Source organism: Salmo trutta, unplaced genomic scaffold (assembly GCF_901001165.1).
Source record: "Salmo trutta unplaced genomic scaffold, fSalTru1.1, whole genome shotgun sequence".
Taxonomy (NCBI): Eukaryota; Metazoa; Chordata; class Actinopteri; order Salmoniformes; family Salmonidae; genus Salmo; species Salmo trutta.
In genome coordinates, this window is record NW_021823104.1 from 1403611 (window position 1) to 1431076 (window position 27466).

At 44.4% G+C, this 27466-nt stretch overlaps 2 protein-coding genes and 1 long non-coding RNA gene across 6 annotated transcripts in view; all 3 read right to left on the reverse strand.

Moving 5' to 3' along the window:
- LOC115188874 (regulator of G-protein signaling 11-like) overlaps positions 1–27466 on the reverse strand; it is a 448181-nt gene that overhangs the window by 143146 nt on the left and 277569 nt on the right.
- Positions 1201–25571, reverse strand: LOC115188902 (serine hydroxymethyltransferase, cytosolic). 4 transcript variants are annotated; one of them, XM_029747730.1, is made up of 12 exons: positions 25465–25571; positions 23136–23250; positions 17410–17555; positions 14058–14173; positions 12731–12891; positions 11187–11268; positions 10460–10672; positions 10087–10200; positions 5237–5359; positions 2755–2871; positions 2262–2372; positions 1201–1962 (listed from the first exon to the last, which is right to left on the reverse strand). In XM_029747730.1, the coding sequence occupies exons 2-12, from the start codon at positions 23232–23234 to the stop codon at positions 1790–1792; spliced, it is 1455 nt and encodes a 484-aa protein (XP_029603590.1). In that variant the 5' UTR covers positions 23235–23250; positions 25465–25571; the 3' UTR covers positions 1201–1789. The 4 variants fall into 4 exon arrangements, with proteins under 4 accessions (XP_029603590.1, XP_029603588.1, XP_029603591.1 ...); XM_029747728.1 differs by lacking the exon at positions 25465–25571 and adding an exon at positions 23623–23834; XM_029747729.1 differs by lacking the exons at positions 1201–1962; positions 2262–2372; positions 25465–25571 and adding exons at positions 2384–2486; positions 23623–23841.
- Positions 13543–14009, reverse strand: LOC115188918 (uncharacterized). The gene is made up of 2 exons (XR_003876629.1): positions 13852–14009; positions 13543–13659 (listed from the first exon to the last, which is right to left on the reverse strand). It is a non-coding gene; the product is annotated as an uncharacterized LOC115188918 (long non-coding RNA).

Consider the following 27466-nt stretch of genomic DNA (forward strand, 5'->3'; position numbering starts at 1 on the left):
CACAGCTGGTTCCTCTCCTCTCCAGTCAGATAAAACACAGCTGGTTCCTCTCCAGTCAGATAAAACACAGCTGGTTACTCTCCTCTCCAGTCAGATGAAACACAGCCGGTTCCTCTCCACTCGTCAGATAAAACACAGCTGGTTCCTCTCCAGTCAGATAAAACACAGCTGGTTCCTCTCCTCTCCAGTCAGATAAAAACACAGCTGGTTCCTCTCCTCTCCAGTCAGATAAAAACACAGCTGGTTCCTCTCCTCTCCAGTCAGATAAAACACAGCTGGTTCCTCTCCAGTCAGATAAAACACAGCTGGTTCCTCTCCAGTCAGATAAAACACAGCTGGTTCCTCTCCAGTCAGATAAAACACAGCTGGTTCCTCTCCAGTCAGATAAAACACAGCTGGTTCCTCTACAGTCAGTTAAAACACAGCTGGTTCCTCTCCTCTCCAGTCAGATAAAACACAGCTGGTTCCTCTCCAGTCAGATAAAACACAGCTGGTTCCTCTCCTCTCCAGTCAGATAAAACACAGCTGGTTCCTCTCCAGTCAGATAAAACACAGCTGGTTCCTCTCCTCTCCAGTCAGATAAAACACAGCCGGTTCCTCTCCAGTCAGATAAAACACAGCTGGTTCCTCTCCTCTCCAGTCAGATAAAACACAGCTGGTTCCTCTCCTCTACAGTCAGATAAAACACAGCTGGTTCCTCTCCAGTCAGATAAAACACAGCTGGTTCCTCTCCTCTCCAGTCAGATAAAACACAGCTGGTTCCTCTCCTCTCCAGTCAGATAAAACACAGCTGGTTCCTCTCCTCTCCAGTCAGATAAAAACACAGCTGGTTCCTCTCCTCTCCAGCCAGATAAAACACAGCTGGTTCCTCTCCTCTACAGTCAGATAAAACACAGCTGGTTCCTCTCCAGTCAGATAAAACACAGCTGGTTCCTCTCCTCTCCAGTCAGATAAAACACAGCTGGTTCCTCTCCTCTCCAGTCAGATAAAACACAGCTGGTTCCTCTACAGTCAGTTGTGTAACTGACTAGGTATCTTTCTCTTTCAAATGTGTGTGTGTGTATGTCTGGAACCAAATCCTAATGGCCGACGGGCTCTATATTTACCCACAATGCATCCTCTAATCACATCCATTGATTCACACATGCCGTCTACAGTGACGTTCATCTTCTGAAGAACAAGAGACGGTAGAGACTGAGGTGTGTTCAACATATTTGAATTTTATTTGTCTTGGGTTTCGTTACATCAAACCGTTAAGGCAGAGGACAAACCAGTCAGTCAAACCGTTAAGGCAGAGGACAAACCAGTCAGTCAAACCGTTAAGGCAGAGGACAGCAGAGAAGGGAAACAGTCAGTCAAACCGTTAAGGCAGAGGACAAACCAGTCAGTCAAACCGTTAAGGCAGAGGACAGCAGAGAAGGGAAACAGTCAGTCAAACCGTTAAGGCAGAGGACAGCAGAGAAGGGAAACAGTCAGTCAAACCGTTAAGGCAGAGGACAGCAGAGAAGGGAAACAGTCCGTTTTGCAGGTCAGCGGTCAAGTTTTCAAGAGAAAGGATGTGTCAATAATAAGTATGATGATGTGGTAGGGTGACGTCTCTTCTTGAATTTCCTTCATCTTGACAAACTGACCTGCAACACAGTCTGGGATTGTAACAACAGTGGACTAATGAAACAAAAAAGCAGAATAGTTTGAGTGGGAGGCTTATTCAACAGGGTGCAACAGCAGAGGAAAAGGCACCCAAACACACACAGCCGTCCAGCAGTAAGAGCCATCGGACCCTGGTCTTCTAAAGTTCCTCCAGACCAGGCATGGGGAACCTCCCGGCGAAAGCTTCCACCTTGCCTCTCAGCTCTGCTACCCGTTCCTGGTGCTTCACCTCCCCTGCAAGGGCCTCCTTAAACTCCTTCAGGGTGGCCTTGGGCTGCAGAGAGGCCTGGACGTCCAGGGTAATCTGGATACCTGTAGGGAGAACGAGGGGTGAGAGTTCAGGGGTTAGAGGGGCCTTGGTCTGCTAGCTAGACATCTAGGGTCAGTACTATGTCTATAGCCACAGAGGTCAGGGGTTAAAGGTCAGGGGTTAAAGGTCAGGGGTTAAAGGGGCCTTGGTCTGCTAGCTGGACATCTAGGGTCAGAACTATGTCTATAGACACAGAGGTCAGGGGTTAAAGGTCAGGGGTTAGAGGGGCCTTGGTCTGCTAGCTGGACATCTAGGGTCAGTACTATGTCTATAGACACAGAGGTCAGGGGTTAGAGGTCACCTCTGTGGATGAACTCTGCGACCTTCCTGAAGTCGTCCTCAACCATTCCCCTGGAGGTCAGAGCAGGAGAGCCGAACCTCAGACCGCTGGGACGTAATGCACTCTTATCACCTACACACACACACACACAGGGTCAGTTCCTATATACACACACACACACACACACACACACACACACACACACACACACACATAGACCGCTGGGACGTAATGCACTCTTATCACCTACACACACACAGGGTCAGTTCCTATATACACACATATTACGTACACACACACACACACACACACACACACACACACACACACATATACATATAGACCACTGGGACACAGAGCACTCTCATCACCTACACACACACACACACGTTACATATATACACACACATATTATGTACACACACACACACACACATTACGTATATACACACACATATAGACCACTGGGACACAGAGCTCTCTCATCACCTACAGAGGACAGTCTGTTACTTACCTGGGCAGGTGTTCTTGTTGCAGGCGATGGCAGCAGCTTCTAGAACCTTCTCAGCTCGTCCTCCGTCCGTCCCGTTGGGCCTCAGGTCCAGTAAGATCAGATGGTTATCAGAACCCCCTGGAGAACATAAACACAACCATACCACAACATAAACACAACCATACCACAACATAAACACAACCATACCACAACATAAACACAACCATACCACAACATAAACACAACCATACCACAACATAAACACAACCATACCACAACATAAACACAACCATACCACAACATAAACACAACCAAACAACCATACCACAACATAAACACAACCATACCACAACATAAACACAACCATACCACAACATAAACACAACATAAACACAACCATACAACAAACACAACCATACCACAACATAAACACAACCATACCACAACATAAACACAACCATACCACAACATAAACACAACCATACCACAACATAAACACAACCATATAGCAACTAGGGATGTGACAAATTGACAATTTTTCTTAACGTTTAAAATTCAACAACAAAAAAAGATTGGTTTTCCATTAAAACAACAATAAAAATCCATAAATTCCACAAATGCAGCTGCCAGCAGTGGTTTGGGTGTCGCGGTGCGTTTGGGTCCCGCGGTGCGTTTGGGTCTCGCGGTGCGTCCCCTTTTCAGACGGTGAAGCATTGGCACCTGTACTACCGTTACTGTACCTAAATGCCACCTCGTAATGTTGGCATCTCCTTCTCATTTAACATCTCAAAGTATTACCATACAGGACTATGCTGCTGTCGCCATTTGTCCAACTGTTTAACAACGATGCCGTAGTGGTGAGGAGTCTACACTCCAAAACAATCGATTCCTCGGCTCCTTGCACGGTGACTCCCATTTCTGAGTGTCAAGATTCAATTCCCGCCGGGATATCGACGTCTTAAGATTCAGTATTTTTTGGAACGGTGAGAGACTGATTAGTTACCGTACTTCCGAGAACAAACATCTTTCATAGCGAGCTAGCGAGGAGAGAGGGGGGAGGGGTACAGTCGAGGCAGGTCGGCCAGCAGCCAGACAGTCAGAACCAGGGGAGGGGCGAAAAGATTCTGGGGATGAGCATGTTCATCTTTGTTCCCGTTGTTCCTCTTTAGTGTATTTAACTAGATCTCAAGTAAAAGCCTTCGGTAACGAGTTGATACAATTTCAGATCTAGGAAGCTTAAAACTCCTCTCAGATCTAGGAAGCTTAAACCCCCCCACTCAGATTTAGGAAGCTTAAACCACCCCCCCCCCTCAGATTTAGGAAGCTTAAACCCACCCCCACCAGATTTAGGAAGGTTAAACAACCCCCCTCAGATTTAGGAAGCTTAACCCCCCCCTCAGATTTAGGAAGCTTTAAACCCCCCCCTCAGATTTAGGAAGCTTAAACCCCCCCCTCAGATTTAGGAAGCTTAAACCCCCCCCTCAGATTTAGGAAGCTTAAACCCTCCCCCTCAGATTTAGGAAGCTTAAACCCTCCCCTCAGATTTAGGAAGCTTAAACCCTCCCCTCAGATTTAGGAAGCTTAAACCCTCCCCCTCAGATTTAGGAAGCTTAAACCCTCCCCCTCAGATTTAGGAAGCTTAAACCCTCCCCCTCAGATTTAGGAAGCTTAAACCCTCCCCTCAGATTTAGGAAGCTTAAACCCTCCCCCACCAGATTTAGGAAGGTTAAACAACCCCCCTCAGTCCATTGGGATATTGAATAACCGTGCCCATTCCTAGTTAACACACAGGGTTAACAACAAGTATTGTAAAATTTACTTTTTCTTTACCCCTTTTTCTCCCCAATTTCGTGGTATTCAATTGGAAGTTACAGTCTTGTCTCATCACTGCAACTCCCGTACGGACTCGGGAGAGGCGAAGACCGAGAGCCGTGCCTCCTCAGAAACACAACCCAGCCGCACTGCTTCTTGACACAATGCCCACTTAATAACCCGGAAGCCAGCTGCACCAATGTGACGGAGGAAACACCGTACACCTGGCGACCGTGTCAGCGTGCACTGCGCCCGGCACACCACAGGAGTCGCTAGAGCGCGATGGGACAAGGACATCCCTGCCGGCCAAACCCTCTTCCTAACCCAGACAACGCTGGGTCAATTGTGCACCGCCCCATGGGTCTCCCGGTCGCGGCCGGCTGCGACAGAGCCTGGACTCGAACCCAGAATCTCTAGTGGCACAGCTAGCACTGCGATGCAGCGCCTTAGACCACTGCGCCACTCGGGAGGTCCTCAACTATTGTAACAGTAACATCTGTTGGGATAAGGAATAACCGAGGCCATCCCTAACAGCAGCGTTTCCCGAACTAGCACTACACAGGTCCTAGGGGAAAAAAAACAAATATTCACCCCTTGGGGTCCCCAGGACCCAGTTCGGGAAACATTGGCTTACAGCGTGTCCAACGCAGGTGTTAGTCTGTTAACCACAACCATGACATTATTGTCTCACCGGTGACGATCTTGTACCCGTGGTTGATGAGGGCGTTGGCCATAGCTCTGCAGTTAGAGAGCACCTGGTACTGATATGCCTTAAACTCTGGGGTTAGAGCCTGCTTCAGGGCCACCGCCACACCTGGAGAAACATTCACACACATTAACCCTTAACCTCTGGGGGTTAGAGCCTGCTTTATCAATTTACACACAATACCCCATAATGACAAAGCAAAAACTGGTTTTTGGAATTTTTTGCAAATGTATAAAAAATAAACATCACATTTACATAAGTATTCAGACCGTTTACTCAGTACTTTGTTGAAGCAGCTTTGGCAGCGATGTATGATATGCTACAAGCTTAGCACACCTGTATTTGGGGAGTTTCTCCCATTCTTCTCTGCAGATCCTCTCAAGCTCTGTCAGGTTGGATGGAGAGCGTCGCTGCACAGCTATTTTCAGGTCTCTCCAGAGATGTTCGATCTGGTTCAAGTCCGAGCTCTGGCTGGGCCACTCAAGGACATTCAGAGACTTGTCCCAAAGCCACTCCTGTGTTGTCTTGGCTGTGTGCTTAGGGTCGTTGTCCTCTTGGAAAGTGAACCTTCACCCCAGTCTGAGGTCCTGAGCGCTCTGGAGCAGGTTTTCATCAAGGATCTCTCTGCACTTTGCTCCGTTCATCTTTCCTTTGATCCTGACTAGTCTCCCAGTCCCTGCCGCTGAAAAACATCCCCACAGCATGATGCTGCCACCACCATGCTTCACCTTAGGGATGGTGCCAGGTTTCCTCCAGACGTGACGCTTGGCTTTCAGGCCAAAGAGATCAATATTGGTTTCATCAGACCAGAGAATCTTGTTTCTCATGGTCAGAGTCCTTTAGGTGCCTTTTGGCAAACTCCAAGTGGGCTGTCATGTGCCTTTTACTGAGGAGTGGCTTCCGTCTGGCCACTCTACCATAAAGGCCTGATTGGTAGAGTGCTGCAGAGATGGTTGTCCTTCTGGAAGGTTCTCCCATCTCCACAGAGGAACTCTGGAGCTCTGTCAGAGTGACCATCGGGTCCTTGGTCACCTCCCAGACCAAGGCTCTTCTCCCCCGATTGCTCAGTTTGGCCGGGCGGCTCTAGGAAGAGTCTTAGTGGTTCCAAACTTTTTCTATTTAGGTTTAATTTAACTCGGCAAGTCAGTAAAGAACAAATTCGTATTTACAATGACGGCCTACCCCGGGCCAAACCCGGACGATGCTGGTCCAAATTGTGCGTCGCCCTATGGGACTCCCAATCACAGCTGGTTGTGATACAGCCTGGAATCAAACCAGGGTCTGTAGTGACGCCTCTAGCACTGAGATGCAGTGCCTTAGACCGCTGCGCCACTCGGGAGCGATGGAGACCCACTGTGTTCTTGGGGACCTTCAATGCTGCAGACATTTTGCTACCCTTCTAACCCCAGATCTGTGCCTCGACACAATCCCCGTCTTGGAGCTCTTACGGACAAATAGTTTGACCTCATGGCTTGGTGTTTGCTCTGACGTGCACAAACATCTCAAGGATGATCAATGGAAACAGGAAGCATCTGAGCTCCATTTCAAGTCTCATAGCAAAAAGGGTCCTGAATACTTATGTAAATAAGCTATGTTTTTATTCTAATTATATATTTGTAAACAATTCTAAAAACCTGTTTTCACTTTGTCATTACGGAGTATCGTGTGTAGATTGAAGAGGAATATTTTTTTAAATATATTTTAGAATAAGGCTGTAACGTTAACAAAATGTGGAAAAAGTCAAGGGGTCTGAATACTTTCCGAAGGCACTGTATATACTAGAACACTACACACACTGTGTGGTTGTGAGGTGACCTGGCTACTTTACCTGTCATAGTGTGGTGACCTGGCTACTTTACCTGTCATAGTGTGGTGACCTGGCTACTTTACCTGTCATAGTGTGGTAGTGAGGTGTCCAGGCTACTTTACCTGTCATAGTGAGGTGTCCTGGCTACTTTACCTGTCATAGGTAGGTGTCCTGGCTACTTTACCTGTCATAGTGTGGTAGTGAGGTGTCCTAGCTACTTTACCTGTCATAGTGAGGTGTCCTGGCTACTTTACCTGTCATAGTGAGGTGTCCTGGCTACTTTACCTGTCATAGTGAGGTGTCCTGGCTACTTTACCTGTCATAGTGAGGTGTCCTGGCTACTTTACCTGTCATAGTGTGGTAGTGAGGTGTCCTAGCTACTTTACCTGTCATAGTGTGGTGACCTGGCTACTTTACCTGTCATAGTGAGGTTGTGTGGTGTCCTGGCTACTTTACCTGTCATAGTGAGGTGTCCTGGCTACTTTACCTGTCATAGTGAGGTGACCTGGCTACTTTACCTGTCATAGTGAGGTGTCCTGGCTACTTTACCTGTCATAGTGTGGTAGTGAGGTGTCCTGGCTACTTTACCTGTCATAGTGTGGTAGTGAGGTGTCCTGGCTACTTTACCTGTCATAGTGTGGTGTCCTGGCTACTTTACCTGTCATAGTGAGGTGTCCTGGCTACTTTACCTGTCATAGTGAGGTGTCCTGGCTACTTTACCTGTCATAGTGAGGTGTCCTGGCTACTTTACCTGTCATAGTGAGGTGTCCTGGCTACTTTACCTGTCATAGTGAGGTGTCCTGGCTACTTTACCTGTCATAGTGAGGTGTCCTGGCTACTTTACCTGTCATAGTGAGGTGTCCTGGCTACTTTACCTGTCATAGTGAGGTGTCCTGGCTACTTTACCTGTCATAGTGAGGTGTCCTGGCTACTTTACCTGTCATAGTGAGGTGACCTGGCTACTTTACCTGTCATAGTGAGGTGTCCTGGCTACTTTACCTGTCATAGTGTGGTGTACTGGCTACTTTACCTGTCATAGTGTGGTTGTGAGGTGTCCTGGCTACTTTACCTGTCATAGTGAGGTGTCCTGGCTACTTTACCTGTCATAGTGTGGTGTACTGGCTACTTTACCTGTCATAGTGAGGTGACCTGGCTACTTTACCTGTCATAGTGAGGTGTCCTGGCTACTTTACCTGTCATAGTGAGGTGACCTGGCTACTTTACCTGTCATAGTGAGGTGTCCTGGCTACTTTACCTGTCATAGTGAGGTGTACTGGCTACTTTACCTGTCATAGTGAGGTGTACTGGCTACTTTACCTGTCATAGTGTGGTAGTGAGGTGTCCTGGCTACTTTACCTGTCATAGTGTGGTAGTGAGGTGTCCTGGCTACTTTACCTGCCATAGTGTGGTGACCTGGCTACTTTACCTGTCATAGTGAGGTGTACTGGCTACTTTACCTGTCATAGTGTGGTAGTGAGGTGACCTAGCTACTTTACCTGTCATAGTGTGGTAGTGAGGTGTCCTGGCTACTTTACCTGTCATAGTGTGGTAGTGAGGTGTCCTGGCTACTTTACCTGTCATAGTGTGGTAGTGAGGTGTCCTGGCTACTTTACCTGTCATAGTGAGGTGTCCTGGCTACTTTACCTGTCATAGTGAGGTGTCCTGGCTACTTTACCTGTCATAGTGAGGTGACCTGGCTACTTTACCTGTCATAGTGTGGTGTCCTGGCTACTTTACCTGTCATAGTGAGGTGTCCTGGCTACTTTACCTGTCATAGTGAGGTGTCCTGGCTACTTTACCTGTCATAGTGAGGTGTCCTGGCTACTTTACCTGTCATAGTGAGGTGTACTGGCTACTTTACCTGTCATAGTGAGGTGACCTGGCTACTTTACCTGTCATAGTGAGGTGTCCTGGCTACTTTACCTGTCATAGTGAGGTGTACTGGCTACTTTACCTGTCATAGTGAGGTGTACTGGCTACTTTACCTGTCATAGTGAGGTGTACTGGCTACTTTACCTGTCATAGTGTGGTAGTGAGGTGTCCTGGCTACTTTACCTGTCATAGTGAGGTGTCCTGGCTACTTTACCTGTCAGTGAGATGACCTGGCTACTTTACCTGTCATAGTGTGGTGTCCTGGCTACTTTACCTGTCATAGTGAGGTGTCCTGGCTACTTTACCTGTCATAGTGAGGTGAACTGGCTACTTTACCTGTCATAGTGAGGTGTCCTGGCTACTTTACCTGTCATAGTGTGGTGACCTGGCTACTTTACCTGTCATAGTGAGGTGTACTGGCTACTTTACCTGTCATAGTGAGGTGACCTGGCTACTTTACCTGTCATAGTGAGGTGTCCTGGCTACTTTACCTGTCATAGTGAGGTGTCCTGGCTACTTTACCTGTCATAGTGAGGTGTCCTGGCTACTTTACCTGTCATAGTGTGGTGACCTGGCTACTTTACCTGTCATAGTGAGGTGTCCTGGCTACTTTACCTGTCATAGTGTGGTGTCCTGGCTACTTTACCTGTCATTGTGAGGTGTCCTGGCTACTTTACCTGTCATAGTGAGGTGTCCTGGCTACTTTACCTGTCATAGTGTGGTGTCCTGGCTACTTTACCTGTCATAGTGAGGTGTCCTGGCTACTTTACCTGTCATAGTGAGGTGTCCTGGCTACTTTACCTGTCATAGTGTGGTGTCCTGGCTACTTTACCTGTCATAGTGAGGTGACCTGGCTACTTTACCTGTCATAGTGTGGTGTCCTGGCTACTTTACCTGTCATAGTGTGGTGTCCTGGCTACTTTACCTGTCATAGTGTGGTGTCCTGGCTACTTTACCTGTCATAGTGTGGTGTCCTGGCTACTTTACCTGTCATAGTGAGGTGACCTGGCTACTTTACCTGTCATAGTGTGGTGTCCTGGCTACTTTACCTCTCATAGTGTGGCTGTGAGGTGTCCTAGTTAATATCCACCTGGGAGATGTCTGTGCAGGTGCCTGTATATAAAGCCAATATAGGTGTCCAGAGCAGTGCCTGTACCTGCGATGGCGTGGTTGTGGGGTCCTCCCTGTAGTCCTGGGAACACTGCCTGGTTGATGAGAGACTCCAGATTATACAGAGTCTCCTTTCCCTTAGGGTCCACACTACGTATTCCTGGAGGACAGGGAGAGAGAGACCAGCATGATACACACACAGAGACAGAGAGAGACAGAGAGAGACAGAGAGAGACAGAGAGAGACAGAGAGACAGAGAGACAGAGAGAGACAGAGAGAGAGAGACACAGAGACACAGAGAGAGACAGAGAGAGAGACAGAGAGAGAGACAGAGAGAGAGACAGAGAGAGACAGAGAGAGACAGAGAGAGACAGAGAGAGACAGAGAGAGACAGAGAGAGAAAGACTCCCTCTCCGTACCCTTTCTGTAGAAGATGACCCCAGAGCGACAGCCCCGCAGTGTCTTGTGTGTCGTCGTGGAGACCACGTCGCAGTACTCGAACGGGGACGGGACGACCCCGGCCGCCACCAGTCCGCTGATGTGCGCCATGTCGGCCAACAGGAAAGCGCCGTTCTCGTCAGCGATGCGACGCAGCCGAGCGTAGTCAAGGTTACGGGAATAACAGCTGGTTCCTGGAGAGAAGACGGAACGATCAACAGGAAACGGAAGTAACGGACAGGAAACGGTTTCATCTTTCAAACCTCGTCTTCAGCACCTGTGGAAATTATGTATTTTCTAATGTTTTGTAGTTTAAAAAGAGATTCTGTGTCTGGGAAACCAGGCCCAAAATATACAATGAAACTGTCAACAGGAGGAGATTCTGTGTCTGGGAAACCAGGCCCAAAAGTGTGTGTGTGTGTGTGTGTGTGTGTGTGTGTGTGTGTGTGTGTGTGTGTGTGTGTGTGTGTGTGTATGTATGGTGTGTGTGTGTGTATGTATGTATGTATGTATGGTGTGTGTGTGTGTGTATGGTGTGTGTGTGTGTGTGTATGTATGGTGTGTGTGTGTGTATGTATGGTGTGTGTGTGTGTGTGTGTGTGTATGGTGTGTGTGTGTGTGTGTATGGTGTGTGTGTGTATGGTGTGTGTGTGTGTGTGTGTGTATGTATGGTGTGTGTATGGTGTGTGGTGTGTGTGTGTGTGGTACCTGCGATGATCATTCTAGGGTGGAACAGCTGAGCGTTCTCCTCCAGTCGGTCGTAGTCGATGAGGCCGGTCTCTGGATTCACCTGATTCAACACAGATTGACGACACTGGTTGTGGGTTCAGTTTGTAACGCAAGGCTCTTGCAACGGCAGGATAGTGGGTTTGATTCCCGCTGGGAGCACCCATCCGTATGAACGCACGTCGCTTTAGATAAAACTGTCTTCAGTTATTATTGTTATGTATATATTGCCACAGTGGACCAGCATCCCCGGGGGGATTGGACGCTTTTCGGCATCTTGTAGAGTCCATGATTTTATACACTTGTCAGTAACGGATGTGGCTGAAAACAGCCAAATCCACTCATTTGGAAAAGGGTCGTCCACATACTTCTGTCTACATAGTGGGGGGGGGGGGGGGGGGGGGGGGTTTTGTCAGCTAGAAAGAAAACTGCCCCAATTCAGAAATGGAGAAAGAGAGAAAGCTCTAAAAGGCTGTAGAAGGCTGTAGAAAGCTCTAGAAAGCTCTAGAAAGCTTTAGAAAGCCCTAGAAAGCTTTAGAAAGCTTTAGAAAGCTGTAGAAAGCTCTAGAAAGCTCCTGGACGCTCTAGAAAGCTCTAACGTTATCTGCTGCCTCTTCAACAAGAAACCACTGTGACCACATTGATCCTACGATCCAGAAATACACTTCCCACGGACCAAAATTAACCCAGTCCAAAAAAAAAGCATGGCTCCGGGGCGCTTCTCCGAAACGCGATCCGTAGCCCGAAGCGTCGCATTTCAGTTTAGGCAGCGCTCGGGGAACGCTGTATAGGAAATCTCCCCCCCTCCCCCAAGAGCCACAGAACGACCGAATTAACGCAACGCCAACACAAACACCTTTTAAAAATGACTCTTTCCCAGAGGCTGGTACGACCTACGACAGCGTCAGCTGTTAAATACCAACACGGTGGACATGTTTACGTCTGGTTAGCTTGGTCACATGATCTCTGAAACTCTGAAACTTTTATAAGAATTGATTTAAAAGTTTGTAGATTTGGGAATGTTTTCTTGGGGCGCTGTAAGTTACTATTATATACGTTTCTGGCATTGAGAAATCAATGTCTTTAAAGGGAATACTTGGGGATTTAAAGGAATACTTGGGGATTTAAAGGGATACTTGGGGATTTAAAGGGATACTTGGGGATTTAAAGGGATACTTGGGGATTTAAAGGGAATACTTGGGGATTTAAAGGGAATACTTGGGGATTTAAAGGGATACTTGGGGATGTAAAGGAATACTTGGGGATTTAAAGGGATACTTGGGGATGTAAAGGAATACTTGGGGAACTTTAAGTCATCAGTGATTTGGACACCAAGGAACGTGAAGCTCTCGACCCAGAAACCTGACTTACGTTCTAACCAATAAAATGAGTCCTTTTTCTCCCTCCCTCCCTCCCTCTCTCCCTCTCTCCCTCCCTCCCTCCCTCCCTCCCCCCCCTCCCTCCCTCCCCCGCGTGGTGTTGTTGTGTCTCAGTGTGTTGTTGGAGGTGGTGGTGTTGTTGTTTACCTTGTAGGGCATGGACTCGAAGAAGATGGACGTGGCAGAGATCTTCTTCTTGTCCGTCATGAAACCGTGCGTCAGGTGACCTCCATCAGGGAGGTCCAGACCCATGATCCTCCCATGAGGCTCCACGATGGCCGTGTACACAGCGAAGTTAGCAGGGGAACCTATAAACACACAGCCAAGTTAGCAGGGGAACCTATAAACACATAGCCAAGTTAGCAGGGGAACCTATAAACACACAGCCAAGTTAGCAGGGGAACCTATAAACACACAGCCAAGTTAGCAGGGGAACCTATAAACACACAGCCAAGTTAGCAGGGGAGCCTATAAACACACAGCCAAGTTAGCAGGGGAGCCTATAAACACACAGCCAAGTTAGCAGGGGAACCTATAAACACACAGCCAAGTTAGCAGGGGAACCTATAAACACACAGCCAAGTTAGCAGGGGAGCCTATAAACACACAGCCGAGTTAGCAGGGGAGCCTATAAACACACAGCCGAGTTAGCAGGGGAGCCTATAAACACACAGCCAAGTTAGCAGGGGAACCTACAAACACACAGCCAAGTTAGCAGGGGAACCTACAAACACACAGCCAAGTTAGCAGGGGAACCTATAAACACACAGCCAAGTTAGCAGGGGAACCTACAAACACACAGCCAAGTTAGCAGGGGAACCTATAAACACACAGCCAAGTTAGCAGGGGAACCTATAAACACACAGCCAAGTTAGCAGGGGAGCCTATAAACACACAGCCAAGTTAGCAGGGGAGCCTATAAACACACAGCCAAGTTAGCAGGGGAACCTATAAACACACAGCCAAGTTAGCAGGGGAGCCTATAAACACACAGCCGAGTTAGCAGGGGAGCCTATAAACACACAGCCGAGTTAGCAGGGGAGCCTATAAACACACAGCCAAGTTAGCAGGGGAACCTACAAACACACAGCCAAGTTAGCAGGGGAACCTACAAACACACAGCCAAGTTAGCAGGGGAACCTATAAACACACAGCCAAGTTAGCAGGGGAACCTACAAACACACAGCCAAGTTAGCAGGGGAACCTATAAACACACAGCCAAGTTAGCAGGGGAACCTATAAACACACAGCCAAGTTAGCAGGGGAACCTATAAACACACAGCCAAGTTAGACCCTACAGAGATGTACTGAGATGGCCTGGTTCCACCAAGTTAGTGTGTGTGTAGTGTGTGTGTGTGTCTCTCTGTGTAGTGTGTAGTGTGTGTGTGTGTGTGTGTGTGTGTGTGTGTGTGTGTGTGTGTGTGTGTGTGTGTGTGTGTGTGTGTGTGTGTGTGTGTGTGTGTGTGTGTATTACCTGAGTAGGGCTGCACGTTAACCCCCCACCTGTCAGCCTCCAGTCCGTAGACCTCCAGAGCTCTCCTCTGACACACACGCTCCAACTCATCCACATGTTCTGTTCCCCCGTAGTACCTACACACACACACACACACACACACACACACACACACTTCCTTCAGCTGTTTGTGGGGGTCTGTGTTTCTCTGTGTTTATGTCTGCATGTTGTGTCTCTGTCCAGGATGTATGTGTGTGTGTGTGTGTGTGTGTGTGTGTGTGTGTGTGTGTGTGTGTGTGTGTGTGTATATATACACACACAGTACCAGTCTAAAGTTTTATAACACCTCCTCATTCAAGGGTTTTTCTTTATTTTTTACTAATTTCTACATCGTAGAATATTAGTGAAGACATCAAAACAATGGAATCATGTAGTAAACAAAGCAAAAAAAACTGTTAAAATCAAAATATATTTTATATTTGAGTTTCTTCAAAGTATCCTTGATGACAGGTTGGTAGACTCCTGGACGGCTCTAAGAAGGGAGATGCTCTCTCTCTCTCTAATTTATTAACAAAGCCGACTGTCAGTAACTTCCTCTGTACACCACTGATTTATATCAGACCTACAAATTACCAAACACATTCTCTCAGGGATAGATAACCCTGGAGAGGTCTCCACAACCAACCCCATTCTCTCAGGGATAGATAACCCTGGAGAGGTCTCCACAACCAACCCCATTCTCTCTCAGGGATAGATAACCCTGGAGAGGTCTCCACAACCAAACCCATTCTCTCAGGGATAGATAACCCTGGAGAGGTCTCCACAACCAAACCCATTCTCTCAGGGATAGATAACCCTGGAGAGGTCTCCACAACCAAACCCATTCTCTCAGGGATAGATAACCCTGGAGAGGTCTCCACAACCAACCCCATTCTCTCAGGGATAGATAACCAAACCCATTCTCTCTCAGGGATAGATAACCCTGGAGAGGTCTCCACAACCAACCCCATTCTCTCAGGGATAGATAACCCTGGAGAGGTCTCCACAACCAACCCCATTCTCTCTCAGGGATAGATAACCCTGGAGAGGTCTCCACAACCAAACCCATTCTCTCTCAGGGATAGATAACCCTGGAGAGGTCTCCACAACCAAACCCATTCTCTCAGGGATAGATAACCCTGGAGAGGTCTCCACAACCAAACCCATTCTCTCTCAGGGATAGATAACCCTGGAGAGGTCTCCACAACCAACCCCATTCTCTCTCAGGGATAGATAACCCTGGAGAGGTCTCCACAACCAAACCCATTCTCTCAGGGATAGATAACCCTGGAGAGGTCTCCACAACCAACCCCATTCTCTCTCAGGGATAGATAACCCTGGAGAGGTCTCCACAACCAACCCCATTCTCTCTCAGGGATAGATAACCCTGGAGAGGTCTCCACAACCAAACCCATTCTCTCTCAGGGATAGATAACCCTGGAGAGGTCTCCACAACCAACCCCATTCTCTCAGGGATAGATAACCCTGGAGAGGTCTCCACAACCAAACCCATTCTCTCTCAGGGATAGATAACCCTGGAGAGGTCTCCACAACCAACCCCATTCTCTCTCAGGGATAGATAACCAAACCCATTCTCTCAGGGATAGATAACCCTGGAGAGGTCTCTACAACCAACCCCATTCTCTCAGGGATAGATAACCCTGGAGAGGTCTTTGGTCTCCACAACCAAACCAATTATTTCTCTCCCTCCCCTCTTTTTCACTCGCTCTCTCCCCTTTTCTCTCCCCCCTTCTCTCTCTCCCACCCTTCTCTCTCCATTTCTCTCTCTCCCCCCACCACCAGTTTTAAAAACACATAATTGGGGTAAATCTGCGTTTAGTTATCGTTGTCCCTGGTGTGTAGAACAATATTCAGAATTCCTTGCAGTTAGATATTCTGATTCCTTCCAGGCATTTTATAATTATTAATTGAAGACTTTTGTTACAGAATGCGAATGCTTTTCTTAAATATATTTAAATGTTGTTTAGGGCAGCAGGTAGCCTATCGGTTAGAGCGTTGGGCCAGTAACCAGCAGGTAATCTATCGGTTAGAGCGTTGGGCCAGTAACCAGCAGGTAATCTATCGGTTAGAGCGTTGGGCCAGTAACCAGCAGGTAGCCTATCGGTTAGAGCGTTGGGCCAGTAACCAGCAGGTAGCCTATCGGTTAGAGCGTTGGGCCAGTAACCAGCAGGTAGCCTATCGGTTAGAGCGTTGGGCCAGTAACCAGCAGGTAGCCTATCGGTTAGAGCGTTGGGCCAGTAACCAGCAGGTAGCCTATCGGTTAGAGCGTTGGGCCAGTAACCAGCAGGTAGCCTATCGGTTAGAGCGTTGGGCCAGTAACCAGCAGGTAGCCTATCGGTTAGAGCGTTGGGCCAGTAACCAGCAGGTAGCCTATCGGTTAGAGCGTTGGGCCAGTAACCAGCAGGTAGCCTATCGGTTAGAGCGTTGGCCCAGTAACCAGCAGGTAGCCTAGTGGTTAGAGCGTTGGGCCAGTAACCAGCAGGTAGCCTAGTGGTTAGAGCGTTGGGCCAGTAAGCAGCAGGTAGCCTATCGGTTAGAGTGTTGGGCCAGTAACCAGCAGGGTAGCCTAGTGGTTAGAGCGTTGGGCCAGTAACCAGCAGGTAGCCTAGTGGTTAGAGCGTTGGGCCAGTAACCAGCAGGTAGCCTATCGGTTAGAGTGTTGGGCCAGTAACCAGCAGGGTAGCCTAGTGGTTAGAGCGTTGGGCCAGTAACCAGCAGGTAGCCTAGTGGTTAGAGCGTTGGGCCAGTAACCAGCAGGTAGCCTATCGGTTAGAGTGTTGGGCCAGTAACCAGCAGTTAGCCTATCGGTTAGAGTGTTGGGCCAGTAACCAGCAGTTAGCCTATCGGTTAGAGCGTTGGGCCAGTAACCAGCAGTTAGCCTATCGGTTAGAGCGTTGGGCCAGTAAGGGAAAGGTGTAACTCATTGAATCCCCGAGCTGACAGGGGAAAAAAATTGGTCGTTCTGCTCCTGAACAAGGCAGTTAAACCCACTGTTCCCCGGTAGGCCGTCATTGTGAATAAGAATTTGTTCTTAACTGACTTGTTTAGTTAAATAAAGGTTCAAACAGGTTCATAAAGGTTCATAGTACCCACCTCTGTCCAGGATACCCCTCTGAGTGACTCCCTGTTTAAATAAAGGTTAATTAAGATTCATAAAGGTTCATAGTACCCACCGCTGTCCAGGATACCCCTCTGAGTGACTCCCTGTTTAAATAAAGGTTCATAAAGGTTCATAGTACCCACCGCTGTCCAGGATACCCCTCTGAGTGACTCCCTGTTTAAATAAAGATTCATAAAGGTTCATAGTACCCACCGCTGTCCAGGATACCCCTCTGAGTACTTGTTGTTCATACAGGACCCCAGGGCTTCTAGAACGGCTCTGGAGGTGAAGTTCTCTGATGCAATCAGCTCCAGGCCAAAGGTCTGACGATGCTTCTCTCGCTTGATGATGGAGAACACCTAGCACAATACACCGTTTCATTATAATACACACACACACACCTACACAATACACCGTTTCATTATAATACACACACCTACACAATACACCATTTCATTATAATACACACCCCTACACAATACACCGTTTCATTATAATACACCTACACAATACACCGTTTCATTATAATACGCACACACACACACACACAATACACCGTTTCATTATAATACACACACCTACACAATACACCATTTCATTATAATACACACCCCTACACAATACACCGTTTCATTATAATACACACCTACACAATACACCGTTTCATTATAATACACACACCTACACAATACACCGTTTCATTATACTACACCTACACAATACACCGTTTCATTATAATACACACACCTACACAATACACCGTTTCATTATAATACACACCTACACAATACACCGTTTCATTATAATACACACACCTACACAATACACCGTTTCATTATAATACACACACACACCTACACAATACACCGTTTCATTATAATACACACACACACACAATACACCGTTTCATTATAATACACCTACACAATACACCGTTTCATTATAATACACACCTACACAATACACCGTTTCATTATAATACACACCTACACAATACACCGTTTCATTATAATACACACACCTACACAATACACCGTTTCATTATAATACACACCCCTACACAATACACCGTTTCATTATAATACACCTACACAATACACCGTTTCATTATAATACACACACACACACACAATACACCGTTTCATTATAATACACACACCTACACAATACACCGTTTCATTATAATACACACCCCTACACAATACACCGTTTCATTATACTACACACCTACACAATACACCGTTTCATTATAATACACCTACACAATACACCGTTTCATTATAATACACACACACACACACACACAATACACCGTTTCATTATAATACACACACCTACACAATACACCGTTTCATTATAATACACACCCCTACACAATACACCGTTTCATTATACTACACACCTACACAATACACCGTTTCATTATACTACACACCTACACAATACACCGTTTCATTATACTACACACCTACACAATACACCGTTTCATTATACTACACCTACACAATACACCGTTTCATTATAATACACACCTACACAATACACCGTTTCATTATAATACACACCTACACAATACACCGTTTCATTATAATACACACACACACACCTACACAATACACCGTTTCATTATAATACACACACACACCTACACAATACACCGTTTCATTATAATACACACACACACACAATACACCGTTTCATTATAATACACCTACACAATACACCGTTTCATTATAATACACACCTACACAATACACCGTTTCATTATAATACACACCTACACAATACACCGTTTCATTATAATACACACACACACACCTACACAATACACCGTTTCATTATAATACACACACACACACCTACACAATACACCGTTTCATTATAATACACACACACACACACCTACACAATACACCGTTTCATTATAATACACACACACACACACCTACACAATACACCGTTTCATTATAATACACACACACACACACCTACACAATACACCGTTTCATTATAATACACACACACACACACAATACACCGTTTCATTATAATACACACACACACACAATACACCGTTTCATTATAATACACCTACACAATACACCGTTTCATTATAATACACCTACACAATACACCGTTTCATTATAATACACACACCTACACAATACACCGTTTCATTATAATACACACCTACACAATACACCGTTTCATTATAATACACACACCTACACAATACACCGTTTCATTATAATACACACACCTACACAATACACCGTTTCATTATAATACACACACCTACACAATACACCGTTTCATTATAATACACACACCTACACAATACACCGTTTCATTATAATACACACACCTACACAATACACCGTTTCATTATAATACACACCTACACAATACACCGTTTCATTATAATACACACCTACACAATACACCGTTTCATTATAATACACACACCTACACAATACACCGTTTCATTATAATACACACACACCTACACAATACACCGTTTCATTATAATACACACACACCTACACAATACACCGTTTCATAATAATACACACACACACACACCTACACAATACACCGTTTCATTATAATACACACACACACACACAATACACCGTTTCATTATAATACACACACCTACAAAATACACCGTTTCATTATAATACACCTACACAATACACCGTTTCATTATAATACACCTACACAATACACCATTTCATTATAATACACCTACACAATACACCGTTTCATTATAATACAAACACCTACACAATACACCGTTTCATTATAATACACACACACCTACACAATACACCGTTTCATTATAATACACACACACACCTACACAATACACCGTTTCATTATAATACACACCTACACAATACACAGTTTCATTATAATACACACCTACACAATACACCGTTTCATTATAATACAAACACCTACACAATACACCGTTTCATTATAATACACACACACCTACACAATACACCGTTTCATTATAATACACACCTACACAATACACCGTTTCATTATAATACACACCTACACAATACACCGTTTCATTATAATACACACACACACACACCTACACAATACACCGTTTCATTATAATACACACACACACACACCTACACAATACACCGTTTCATTATAATACACACACACACCTACACAATACACCGTTTCATTATAATACACCTACACAATACACCGTTTCATTATAATACACACCTACACAATACACCGTTTCATTATAATACACACCTACACAATACACCGTTTCATTATAATACACACCTACACAATACACCGTTTCATTATAATACACACCTACACAATACACCGTTTCATTATAATACACACACCTACACAATACACCGTTTCATTATAATACACACACCTACACAATACACCGTTTCATTATAATACACACACACCTACACAATACACCGTTTCATTATAATACACACACACCTACACAATACACCGTTTCATTATAATACACACACACCTACACAATACACCGTTTCATTATAATACACACACACCTACACAATACACCGTTTCATTATAATACACACACACCTACACAATACACCTGTTTCATTATAATACACACACACCTACACAATACACCGTTTCATTATAATACACACACACCTACACAATACACCGTTTCATTATAATACACACACACCTACACAATACACTGTTTCATTATAATACACACACACACCTACACAATACACCGTTTCATTATAATACACACACACACACACAATACACCGTTTCATTATAATTACCACCACACACACACACATACACCGTTTCATTATAATACACACACACACACAATACACCGTTTCATTATAATACACACCTACACAATACACCGTTTCATTATAATACACACACACCTACACAATACACCGTTTCATTATAATACACACACACCTACACAATACACCGTTTCATTATAATACACACACACCTACACAATACACCGTTTCATAATAATACACACACACACCTACACAATACACCGTTTCATTATAATACACACACACACACACAATACACCGTTTCATTATAATACACACACCTACAAAATACACCGTTTCATTATAATACACCTACACAATACACCGTTTCATTATAATACACCTACACAATACACCGTTTCATTATAATACACCTACACAATACACCGTTTCATTATAATACAAACACCTACACAATACACCGTTTCATTATAATACACACACACCTACACAATACACCGTTTCATTATAATACACACACACCTACACAATACACCGTTTCATTATAATACACACCTACACAATACACCGTTTCATTATAATACACACCTACACAATACACCGTTTCATTATAATACACACCTACACAATACACCGTTTCATTATAATACACACACACACCTACACAATACACCGTTTCATTATAATACACACACACACACCTACACAATACACCGTTTCATTATAATACACACACACACCTACACAATACACCGTTTCATTATAATACACCTACACAATACACCGTTTCATTATAATACACACCTACACAATACACCGTTTCATTATAATACACACCTACACAATACACCGTTTCATTATAATACACACCTACACAATACACCGTTTCATTATAATACACACACCTACACAATACACCGTTTCATTATAATACACACACCTACACAATACACCGTTTCATTATAATACACCTACACAATACACCGTTTCATTATAATACACACCTACACAATACACCGTTTCATTATAATACACACCTACACAATACACCGTTTCATTATAATACACACCTACACAATACACCGTTTCATTATAATACACACACCTACACAATACACCGTTTCATTATAATACACACACCTACACAATACACCGTTTCATTATAATACACACACACCTACACAATACACCGTTTCATTATAATACACACACACCTACACAATACACTGTTTCATTATAATACACACACACCTACACAATACACTGTTTCATTATAATACACACACACACCTACACAATACACCGTTTCATTATAATACACACACACACACACACAATACACCGTTTCATTATAATACACACACACACACACAATACACCGTTTCATTATAATACACACACACACAATACACCGTTTCATTATAATACACACACACACAATACACCGTTTCATTATAATACACCTACACAATACACCGTTTCATTATAATACACCTACACAATACACCGTTTCATTATAATACACACCCACACAATACACCGTTTCATTATAATACACACCCACACAATACACCGTTTCATTATAATACACACCTACACAATACACCGTTTCATTATAATACACACCTACACAATACACCGTTTCATTATAATACAATACACCGTTTCATTATAATACACACACACACACACAATACACCGTTTCATTATAATACACACCTACAAAATACACCGTTTCATTATAATACACCTACACAATACACCGTTTCATTATAATACACCTACACAATACACCATTTCATTATAATACACCTACACAATACACCGTTTCATTATAATACACCTACACAATACACCGTTTCATTATAATACAAACACCTACACAATACACCGTTTCATTATAATACACACACACCTACACAATACACCGTTTCATTATAATACACACCTACACAATACACCGTTTCATTATAATACACACCTACACAATACACCGTTTCATTATAATACACACACCTACACAATACACCGTTTCATTATAATACACACACACAATACACCGCTTCATTATAACACACCTACACAATACAGCGTTTCATTATAATACACACACAAACACACACACGTGTGACGTACCTCAGGGTCGTTGGAGCGGAGGGGTTCCTGCATCATCTTGTTGTGAGATTCCCACACGTCCTGACTGACATGGTGACTGGTACCGTTGCTATGAGACATGATGACTGGTGCTGATCTACACACACACACACACACACACACACACACAGTCAGTTACACGATGCCAGTCAGGTTATCACTGGAACAGCCACGTTTAAACCAACAGGACTATATTTAGTCAGGTTATCACTGGAACAGCCATGTTTAAACCAACAGGACTATATTTAGTCAGGTATCACTGGAACAGCCACGTTTAAATCAACAGGACTATATTTAGTCAGGTTACCACTGGAACAGCCACGTTTAAACCAACAGGACTATATTTAGTCAGGTTATCACTGGAACAGCCATGTTTAAACCAACAGGACTATATTTAGTCAGGTTATCTGGTAATCTGGTCCATAAAGAGCTCTGGTCCTGTCCTGTCCAGGCTCTGGTCCATAAAGACCTCTGGTCCTGTCCTGTCCAGGTTCTGGTCCATAAAGAGCTCTGGTCCTGTCCTGTCCAGGTTCTGGTCCATAAAGAGCTCTGGTCTGGTCCTGTCCTGTCCAGGCTCTGGTCAATAAAGAGCTCTGGTCCTGTCCTGTCCAGGCTCTGGTCCATAAAGAGCTCTGGTCCTGTCCTGTCCAGGTTCTGGTCCATAAAGAGCTCTGGTCCTGTCCTGTGGTTAACGTTTGACCACAGGGACTTGATAAGAGCTCAGGAAACTACCCTGTTAGACTAGAACTACGCAGTTACAACAACATAACTATCCAGGCTTCTTGACAACAATTATTAACTAGATAGATAACTGTCTAGACAGCTGATTGATGGAACTGCTGAGTCATGTGTGGGTTCCCATGACCTACATCAACAAACAAAATGGCGCACTATTCCTACACGGATCAGAACCAGAACCCTATGGTCCTGGTGGAAGTAGTGGACTGATCAGAACCAGAACCCTACGGTCCTGGTAGAAGTAGTGCACTATGTAGGGAATAGGGTGCCAGTTGGTACGACCCTAGTGGAAATAGGGCACCAGTTGGTACGACCCTAGTGGAAATAGGGCACTATATAGGGAATAGGGTGCCATTTGGTACGACGCTAGTGGAAATAGGGCACTATGTAGGAGACAAATTACAGAGGCCAGCCACCGTCAGCTCACTGACCGAGAGAGATGAAGTCACCCATTCTGTGTTACAGAGACCAGCCGCCGTCAGCTCACTGACCGAGAGAGATGAAGTCACCCATTCTGTGTTTAGCGTGTAGGTTCTGGCCTTTCTAGGGAGAAGAGGACTGGCCACCCCTCATAGCCTGGTTCCTCTCTAGGTTTCTTCCTAGGTTCTGGCCTTTCTAGGGAGTTTTTCCTAGCCACCCCTCATAGCCTGGTTCCTCTCTAGGTTTCTTCCTAGGTTCTGGCCTTTCTAGGGGAGTTTTTCCTAGCCACCCCTCATAGCCTGGTTCCTCTCTAGGTTTCTTCCTAGGTTCTGGCCTTTCTAGGGGAGTTTTTCCTAGCCACCCCTCATAGCCTGGTTCCTCTCTAGGGTTCTTCCTAGGTTCTGGCCTTTCTAGGGAGTTTTTTCCTAGCCACTGTGCTTCTACACCTGCATTGCTTGCTGTTTGGGGGGTTTTAGGCTGGGTTTCTGTACAGCACTTTGTGATATCAGCTGATGTAAGAAGGGCTATATAAATACATTTGATTTGATTTGATTAAAGCAAGGGGTTCTTAAAACTTTTTCAGCCTGGGACCCAAATGAGAAAGTCTGTATTTTCCATAAATATCAGTACATTTCACTGCCCTTTATGCATAAAACAAATAACAAATGATGAGAGAGGACAGTGGCAACGCTGAACACTAATGATTATAAACATGGTCCTTATGCCTGCTAATGCAGTGAAGAAAACCATATGACAACAATTAGGGGGGGGGGGGGGGGGGGGGGGGGGGGGACCGTCCCAAGGATCCCGTATAGCACTGACCCTCCAGTCAGCCAGCAGGTTCAGCTGTCTGGTGACACGAGGTCTCGCTGTTTCACTACATTTACGATATTTACAGCTGATTTGACTAAATTGAAAATGTTGAATTAATGCATCATAAAAGAAACACATTTTTAAAAAAAATAGGACTTTCACATAGTCAAGGAAAAGTTACACGTTACACATTGTATATCTAGCTAACTTAGCTATGAGTTTCTTAGCTAGCAAAAGTGAAAAAACTTCACCCCTAAAAACCACACGCTAACCAAGCTATTAAAATCATAAATATAAGCTATCTAACGTTGAATAAAGAGTGATTTATCTGGGTACCCACCAGGTCGCCAGGCTGTGCAGCTGTCACCTGTCGGAAAGCTCCACTAAACATGCAAACTCACTTTACCAGGAAGACAAAGTCCGCCAAACCTACAAACCAATCAGTGTACAGAGAGACGTGACGTCCACAACCCTTTTCCTCGCTGTTAGCCAATAAAAACACACAACACAAACGTCCAATGAAACTGATAGACGGTGATCACAACACCCAGGGATGAAATAATACCGTTAGTTTAATTCAACAATACTGTGGTAAAATAACTTATTCTTTCTGTACAATATATTGATTAAAGAGCCTATAAATAATTGAATTCAACAATACTGTGGTATAATAACTTACTCTTTCTGTACAATATATTGATTAAAGAGCCTATAAATAGTTGAATTCAACAATACTGTGATATGATAACTGATTCTTTCTGTACAATATATTGATTAAAGAGCCTATAAATAGTTGAATTATGAAATTGTTATTATGATATAAAATGGTACATTCAGAATAGCATTTAAATTGTTATAGTGACATGATTACAGACCAATAGGATCAGTTATAGTACCTTAGGTCCCACCCTGTCAAAGACAGACAGTCATGACAGACCAATAGGATCAGTTATAGTACCTTAGGTCCCACCCTGTCAAAGACAGACAGTCATAACAGACCAATAGGATCAGTTATAGTACCTTAGGTCCCACCCTGTCAAAGACAGACAGTCATGACAGACCAATAGGATCAGTTATAGTACCTTAGGTCCCACCCAGTCAAAGACAGGACAGTCATGACAGACCAATAGGATCAGTTATAGTACCTTAGGTCCCACCCTGTCAAAGACAGACAGTCATAACAGACCAATAGGATCAGTTATAGTACCTTAGGTCCCAACCTGTCAAAGACAGACAGTCATGACAGACCAATAGGATCAGTTGTAGTACCTTAGGTCCCACCCTGTCAAAGACAGACAGTCATAACAGACCAATAGGATCAGTTATAGTACCTTAGACTAGTAGAGATGTTGTTAGAGAGACTAGTAGAGATGTTGTTAGAGACTAGTAGAGATGTTGTTAGAGAGACTAGTAGAGATGTTGTTAGAGAGACTAGAAGAGATGTTGTTAGAGAGACTAGTAGAGATGTTGTTAGAGAGACTAGTAGAGATGTTGTTAGAGACTAGTAGAGATGTTTGTTAGAGAGGACTAGTAGAGATGTTGTTAGAGAGACTAGTAGAGATGTTGTTAGAGACTAGTAGAGATGTTGTTAGAGACTAGTAGAGATGTTGTTAGAGAGACTAGTAGAGATGTTGTTAGAGACTAGTAGAGATGTTGTTAGAGAGACTAGTAGAGATGTTGTTAGAGACTAGTAGAGATGTTGTTAGAGAGACTAGTAGAGATGTTGTTAGAGACTAGAAGAGATGTTGTTAGAGGGGACTAGTAGAGATGTTGTTAGAGACTAGTAGAGATGTTGTAGAGACTAGTAGAGATGTTGTTTAGAGACTAGAAGAGATGTTGTTAGAGAGACGAGAAGATGTTGTTAGAGAGACTAGTAGAGATGTTGTTAGAGAGACTAGTAGAGATGTTGTTAGAGAGACTAGTAGAGATGTTGTTAGAGAGACTAGTAGAGATGTTGTTAGAGAGACTAGTAGAGATGTTGTTAGAGAGACTAGTAGAGATGTTGTTAGAGAGACTAGTAGAGATGTTGTTAGAGACTAGTAGAGATGTGTTAGAGACTAGTAGAGATGTTGTTAGAGAGAACTAGTAGAGATGTTGTTAGAGGACTAGTAGAGATGTTGTTAGAGACTAGTAGAGATGTTGTTAGAGAGACTAGTAGAGATGTTGTTAGAGAGACTAGTAGAGATGTTGTAGAGAGACTAGTAGAGATGTTGTTTAGAGAGACTAGTAGAGATGTTGTTAGAGAGACTAGTAGAGATGTTGTTAGAGACTAGTATAGATGTTGTTAGAGACTAGTAGAGATGTTGTTAGAGAGACTAGTAGAGATGTTGTTAGAGAGGACT